General features: G+C 40.2%; 1 protein-coding gene across 1 annotated transcript; it reads right to left on the reverse strand.

Annotated features, from left to right (window-relative positions):
* Window positions 1-709: 709 nt before the first annotated feature.
* On the reverse strand, window positions 710-4,251 carry LOC112254324 (migration and invasion inhibitory protein). The gene is made up of 9 exons (XM_024426756.2): window positions 3,650-4,251; window positions 3,304-3,524; window positions 2,528-2,630; window positions 2,304-2,415; window positions 2,064-2,143; window positions 1,818-1,944; window positions 1,566-1,662; window positions 1,208-1,345; window positions 710-1,069 (listed from the first exon to the last, which is right to left on the reverse strand). The coding sequence occupies exons 1-9, from the start codon at window positions 3,966-3,968 to the stop codon at window positions 935-937; spliced, it is 1,332 nt and encodes a 443-aa protein (XP_024282524.1). The 5' UTR covers window positions 3,969-4,251; the 3' UTR covers window positions 710-934.
* Between the last annotated feature and the right edge of the window lie 3,644 nt (window positions 4,252-7,895).

Raw genomic sequence — 7,895 nt, forward strand, 5'->3', positions numbered from 1 at the left:
CTTAACAAAAAATACCTTAATGTTGATTTTAAAACATAATTCCTTATCCAATTTTGGCAAACCCCTACCTCCATAGCTTTGGTCTATGCAATCATGTCTGATTTTTAATTTATTTTTAATTTAACTAGGCAAGACAGTTAAGAACAAATTCTTATTTACAATGACGGCATAGGAACAGTTCAAGGAAAGGCGCAAGGTTTTCTTTCTTTTTAAGATTATTCAAACAAGGGACTTCCCGTCTGTCAATTTATTCATTTTATAATGAGTCAAGTCAAATTGTTTCTAAGGTATGCACAACACTTACACTAATGTTCGCTATTTGTCCCTCTGAAGCCCCAGAAATCATCCCCATCATTACCACCACAAATCCCTAAAGACATCAACATGCATTCATAAAAAAAGAACAAGGTGAAATCTAATTTCATTTATCGACCCTAACAATGGAAATGAAGTAAATTGATGGTAATACTATTTAAGCAAATTACATTGTATTATCTCGGTACCAATCTTAAAAGTTGCAGTATGTTCTATGTGCACTATTTCTATGCTTCCCATTCTTGTATCTTTTACTTTCGGGTTTGTACACCAGCTTCAAATTTTAAATAACCAAACCATTTAAACCGCTGTGAAATGATTATCTACACTATACATTGCTTGTTTTATCACATAAACTATTCGAATTCTAGCAACCAGGAAATGGCGGAGCGAGTTCTGCATATTGCACCTTTAATAAAATCTGTACCTCATCAAAATGAAAATCAAGCACTTAACACATTGTATAACTGTATGATAGAAAATTAAGATACATTAATGATTCAATAGGCACAATGATAATCCTACGTTAAAACTGCTGAGGGTTAATTCGTCATCATTATTAAAGATTTAATTCATGTAAAATATGAAATCATAATACTACACAGGTTTTATAGTGTTGTTAGAACACAGGGTAGGACGGGCTGTGTGGTTTGCTGTTGGCAGGCAGGCGCTGGAAACGGTAGCGGGCCAAACGAGACACGTCAAGCAGCTGGTCAGAACGCTGACTGCCAGACACTCTGGACACTGAGAAATCCTGAGAAAAAAAACAGAAAACCAATCAACCAGATCCACACATACCAGTATGCCAAACAAACACATGTTAAGACGCAGACATCTTTGCAATGGCCACCATGACCTGTGATATGTTTTCTTTCATCTTGCAATGGCTCACCAGAAACTTCTTAGACTGTGGCTGTGCAGAGGGGACGCCACAGCTTGCCGCCTTCGTGTCCACAGAGCTCCTCAGATCCAGGCTGCTGAGCTGGGGCCCAGTGCTGGGGACTGTGTTAGACCAGCCTGACAGACAGTGCTGTAGGGAACATCAAATCAAAGGCTTGTGATACAACTACAACTAAAACCTTAAAGTTTTTGGGTGAACTATGGGCCGGATAAGCAATGAGAATGAGCAAGATGACAAAGCAAGATGATAACAGAACAGTATAATTCAAATGATTGAGGAGTGTGTTTCAATGTCAAAACCACATTGCGTGGAGAGATGTAGTCTTCTCTTATTAACATGCCACACTCACCGATGGTAGACCCAGGCTGTCGGAGGGGTCGAAGCTACACCTCCGATGGGCTTTGTACTTGTATGTTGGCAACAGTGTGGAGCGCGGGATGCTGACCCTGGGACAGAAACAAAAGCATATTCTCTATGACGAGGACAAGTGTTATAACGGGATGGTAATAAAACACCATCCTGGTTTGTAATGGACTTCACTTTAGTAGAATTTGAGGATGAGTGAGATGAAAAGTGGCACCAGGCGGATGAGTGGTCTCACCTGATAAAGGCTGGCTCAGCCGCAGTGTGGGGGATTTTGTATTTGGGCTTCTTACAAACAGGGCATGACTCCTGAGAATCCAACGGGGTTGGGAACAGTCGGCTGTTGATCCTGTAACAGAACGTACCTAGACAACAAGGAGAAACCGAATCAGACAGTACAGTATAGTATTCAGGGTCTCTTCTTCAGTAAGCAATAGTGACATTATGTAGGTCTAATCCAAAAGCTTGCTATGGTTTCTCATACACTGGTGAGTGTCCATGGTGTGCTGTTGGTCTTCCTTCTCTATTGACAATGGTGGGGGTGAAAGGTCCTCTTCAGATAATCTGTGAGGAGGGTAAATCAACAGTCATTCATTAAATAAGAATTATTATCTATTTCAGTAATAGCCCTCTTACAGTCTGAACTTTTGGTTAAAAATACTCTATACCCAAATCCGATTCACAGCTCAAGAAAAAATATATTACATTAAGTGAATGCACTTGCCCTGCTTGTTGGCTATGGACACACTCATCTCTGTTGACCTGTCGGAAAGTGCGCAGATCACTGAAGAACTGCTCCGAGTGCTCCGTCAATGAGTTTTCTGCATCCACAATCCCTACGGGAGGAGAAAACAGAATCAATTTCATATAGAGTAACATTTTGGCTGCTACCCCAATATTCTGGTTTGGTTAGCTTACTTTCTGTATAGAACTCATTTCTTGGCATACCTGCTATCCAGTCATAGCCCAGTAAAGGCTGCAGACGCTGTCTGTCGGAGGCTGATGTTTGCTCCAGTCCAGAGGATTGGAATGTGAATTTACCCACCTCCCTCTATGGACACAAGCAGAGGGCAAATTTTTTTATGAGACTATTAAAGGTGAAATGTGTTGCTCAATAAAAACACAGCAGTGAGTGCAATGGTAGATCAAGCAGTTGTAACAAATATTTTTTATAACTAACCCAAGATGGGCCACAGCCTGTCGTTTCCAATGGGAGGAAATTAATCATAATGGGCTGAACAAGAAGCACGAGCTAGTTTGATCCTATTGGCGCGTTCTAGCATATATATTGCATTCTTCTGTTAGGGAATGCCTACTCTGTGAAATGTGCAATAACTAAATTTTCACTTGCATTCCTTCTAAACGAAGCAATTTTTAAAAACTTTTAAAACTGTTTGTAACATTTTAATTTTGTCGGCATCCATCTTCTCCCACAGCCGGCCACTGGGCCTCCTCTCATCACCATATTTGGTGGTGAGTGGAAATGCCAACAGGATGCTATAATTCTGGTAAACATCTGGCTCATTGTTCTATCTGTGGTTGAACTGCCTCGCTTTGATAATACAGTGCCATCTAGTTGGAGATGATATACCTAACCTTTCTTTATATATTATCTATGGTAGTAATAGTGTAATTACTACAGTAACAACTTTTTTTTAACAGAACTGTCCTTACACCACTTGTGTAATAACAACATTTCCCTTCTCCCTTTTTACTTTGCTCACCCGTTCATTCTCCTGATTATAGTAAATAGGCCTGGTATAGGGCCTCCTAATATCCAGTGATCTGACAAGAGTTGCAGGACGGCCTTTGCCTTGGTCTTGAAGAAATCCTGTGTAAACAGTAGAGTGTTCTGTAGCTTGGCCTGGTTTAAGCTTGGTTCCCGTGACAAGGTATGGTGTAGAGGTCTGACAGAGGGTGACATTCACAGATTCCACTGCCTCACCTGAGGAAAAATGGGTTCAGCATTATTTCTATGGAAATCTTATTGTGTGACTGATATGCCAATATTAGTCTGTCAGCAGTTCCTTTGCATTTCATTGGCATATCTAGCTTGTTAAGGTTACCTACCGTCATTTCTCAGTGGTGCTGTTGCCTGTGTTTCCGTGTCGTTTCTCTCCTTGAACTGTACAGTAGGTTTGCTGAGAGCAGACCTAGCAGTGCCTAAGTCACCATCTATCAGGGTCACCATGTTCTCTGTATGGGGACTTTTTTCTTTATTCTGACCTGGCTTTTTCGTTGTGTTGTTTTGTACTGTCCGGTTTGAATCATTCTCCGAGCTTCCTTTGGTGCCGGTGATAGTCAACAAACTTTCGGTTTGGTGCCTCAATTGCATCAACAAGTCTTTGTTGCGCTCTCGCAATGCGCTCAACCGTTCGGTCGAGGCCATTCGCTACTGAACAGAGGGCTGGCTAACGTTAGATATCTAGCTACTAAGCTAATTTAGCTAGCTAGACCAAAAGCAACGTTACGTTAAGAGCAAAGAGCCAGTCTTGGCCAATTCAGAAGACACATCTTTTTTGAAAATTCGCTGGCTATTTCATACAAGTTTTAAAATATTTCATATATGTTCAATAATTTATAAGCAAACATAATCCAAGTTTGATCAGTCTTCTATGTTTTCAGTTTGACTTTAACTCCATAACAACGTATCAGCATACAAGCCATTTGATTGGCTAATGTGATGTTAGTCACCTCACCCATAATGCAACACGCAACCGTTTTAAAGAAACAAACACACAGTACTGAAGAAAACTGTTTTACGTCCCAATTATCTCTACCTACTCCCAAAGTGTCAATTTGAGCACTTCCCATCACTGATTTGATAGGAAATACTGGTACAATAAATATTGTGGAAACTCCCTCCATGCTACTTGTGGAAAGTAGTGAACGAGTGTACACTTCAGGAGAAAGGAGATGCAAACTGGTTCTGTGGTTTGAAGATTAGGTCTAATTCTGCATTCATGACCAGGTGGGAAGGTTGTATTAACCACTCACGACTGTGAACGCCCCCCAACTGGTAGCAAGTGGGAAACTCGTATATAAACTCGTATATATTTAAATCGTGTATATATTTTATTTTTTCTATATGTACACTTTGACAATGTAAGTAATAATGAACTTGCCATGTCAATAAAGTCAATTGAATTTAATTGAACTCGTATATCATCCCTGAGCTCCAATTTTTCCAACATGCTAGTCTCTGACATCACCTACTACGGAAATTACCTCTATAACAGCCTTTTCGACAGTCATGCAACAACAAAACATTTTATATAAAGCTATCTATTAATATGTCACCCTGGTGATTTTTGAACGCTATAATTTGTTTACAAGCGTGATCGCTGTAATAGTTACTCAGTTTATGGTTGATGCAGTGTTTTGACCATTAGCCAATCTGCTTTTCTCAGCGAGTTCAAACACACGAATGCATCCAATTGGAATTTACGACTTCACTTCACTGGTAATTACCACCTCCCCACTTGAAAATTAACGCAGCATTAGGTCTGAGAGCGTAATCAAATAATATAATACACATTTAGTTTTTTAAACTATGTGATCTGTCAGGAAGTTAGGATTCCATATGTAATTAAAATGACAAGGAGTGACATAACACATGATGCCCCAGTCAATTATATTATCCCCCTACAGATTGTCTGTAACATGTTATATACAATCAGTGGGTCTAATCCTGAATGCTGATCGGTTAAAAACGGTATTTTAGCAGGTGTCTATTCCACAAATTACCACCGGGTAAATCTATGACGTTAAACTAATTACTCTGTTCCATCTGCATGCTTAGTCCACTGTCTCATCAGCCCAGCCAGACAATATATAAACGTGATCTTCCTCTCTATCTCACATTTCTTTAAGACTAACATTTAGTTTCAACAGGGGAGATTTGTATAAACGTTGCTGTCTGTTTCTCCGACATTTGCAACATTGTTTCAATATTCAAATTCGATCTCCTGCTGTACCATAGTAAAGAACTTGTCAGGAGTCGGGACGAGACACAGCGTTTCTCAGCCAGTCGAAATCATGAATCAGCTGGCATCATTTTTATGGATATATACAAATTGAAAAAGGTGAAACGAAACGAAGTGCTGCTAGTTTGCAGTATTTTCATATTCAGTTCGAAGTGATTGTGTTAGCTGTGGCGTTGGATAGCTCCTCTGAACAACATATTTTCTATGCCAGGCAAAATAGCTTCTCATTATCTCATTGTTATGGATGTGTCCAAATAAATGTCACTAGAAAACAGCTTAAACAAATGCAAATGCAGCTACTGTTATTTTTCTGGATGCATTGTTTAACGTGAGTGCAAGTTAGCCGTAGCTAGCAAGCAAGAGATACAAAATAGATTTTTTTTAAATAAATAAAAAAAATACTTTGCCAGCCAGTATGGCAATAAATACAGAACAAAAAGACTGAATGACTGGTTCGCGTCTGGCAACCGAACCTATTGAACGAACAACCAGCCGGCTTGGATAGCAATCCTAGATTTGTGTCGGGACTATATCTTGTGGAAGGATGAATAAATTCAACCAAATAACGTTTTTAATGAAAATATGTCAATATTTTTTTTCATTGTAACCCGTTGTCTAAAAGTGATAATGCCCTCGAAGCAGGTGTTTGGAGAATATTGGAATGAAACAGAAAGGGAGCAGGTCTAGAACCCTCGACCTTCTAGCACGAAGTCCAGCGCTTTATCGACGGTGCCGCAAAACCATGCTCGAACGGCAGAGTCGATATCCGCGCTTATATATTGGCACGTTTGCCTAACAACACCAATGCTAATATATCCTCCAAACACCGGCTTCGAGGGTATTATCACTTAAATGTGCAATGACTGAATGTTTTTCATTGTGCCATCCTAAAAGGACAATCTGTGCTTGTAAAAGCTGAGAAATTTGTGAGTATTCATCCACTGCTTACTGACAGGAGGAGATTAGTTTATCTTCAATTAAACCTGTCCATCCGTGGTGACACTAATCATGGCACTGCCGGTGGCAGAGGGTCACAGTCATAATGATATGTATGCTCTCGTTTTGAATGGTGCTGAGCTGTGTGGGCGAGCTGCTACTCTGTATTCCAGTCACGGCTCGTTTGCATTGAGATTTGTCCCAGCCAGTCCAGTGTGATTAGCTGACCACAGTACTGTGAGATGCACCACATTATCATTAAATTGTGCCAGTTATGAAGTCATATACTCCAATGTGTCCCTGTAATCACTGTTGTGCTCCAGGCAATTACTGCCTGCTGCCCGGAACGCCTCATCGTCCATTAACCACTGGTCACGGACATCACAACAACAACAACAAAATAGGGAATTACACAAGATTTACAAACATATCATTCTTAGAATTTAGAATAAATGGCAACCTTCATTACTGTAAAAGCCCTGGTTCATTTGACAGTGGTAATCATAGGATACATGTGAAGCAATTCAGTCAATACTCAATGAGACCAGAGCTCTGGGAGCTTTTTTGGTGACCTAAAAGGGTAAAAGGTGAAACAAAGAATATCATTTTTACATCTGGAATGTTATCCATTTCATACCCTGTAGGGGGCAATATGTGACTTTAAATGACTCTTTCAGATATGAAGGAACTGTAAAAGTCAATAACAAATGGAAATATATTTCACAAGAAGTGTTCTGGCAACAAAAAAAACAGGACACTGTGTTCATGCTGAGGCTGAGCTAAGTGCTCCAACCATGTTACAACTACATTCAAATCCCACCTGGAGTCACTGAATGTATTGATCTCATCATAGTTTTACATGGTTTAGAAATACTGTGGGTCCTTCTTTACCAGATGCCAACCTTGGCTTTACCACACTTTTAAAAATGTCCTCTGATCTGAAATCTTCTGTGTGCTCCCCTGCTGCGGAGCTGTAGGCGTCATAGTGGGACTACGGAGACCCGTTGAAGTAGAGTACATGCAAAGAAAAATAAACCAAAGCCAAAGTAAATATACACTGAGTATACAAAAGAGCTTTCACCTGGATTTCCTGGCCAGTCAATATCATGGAAAGAGCAGGTGTTCTTAATGTTTTGTACACTCAGTTTACATCAAGTCACCTAATGTGTCTGGATGGGTCTATTCAAAAAATGTGTCCAGGGGCTACCTCTACTGGCTGACATCTCTTATATTCCTCATTTGAAATTATGTTTGATAAGCAGTAAGCACACAGAACAACATAGTCCCAGCAGAAGATAGCGATGGACAGTGAAGGGTCAGGTTGGCTGATAGGATCAGGCTGAGAGGGGATACCTGTCACAGCAGGTGGCAGTGAGGTATTGAAGGGGGAGGTG

The sequence above is a fragment of the Oncorhynchus tshawytscha genome, linkage group LG07 (assembly GCF_018296145.1).
Source record: "Oncorhynchus tshawytscha isolate Ot180627B linkage group LG07, Otsh_v2.0, whole genome shotgun sequence".
NCBI classification, from domain to species: Eukaryota; Metazoa; Chordata; class Actinopteri; order Salmoniformes; family Salmonidae; genus Oncorhynchus; species Oncorhynchus tshawytscha.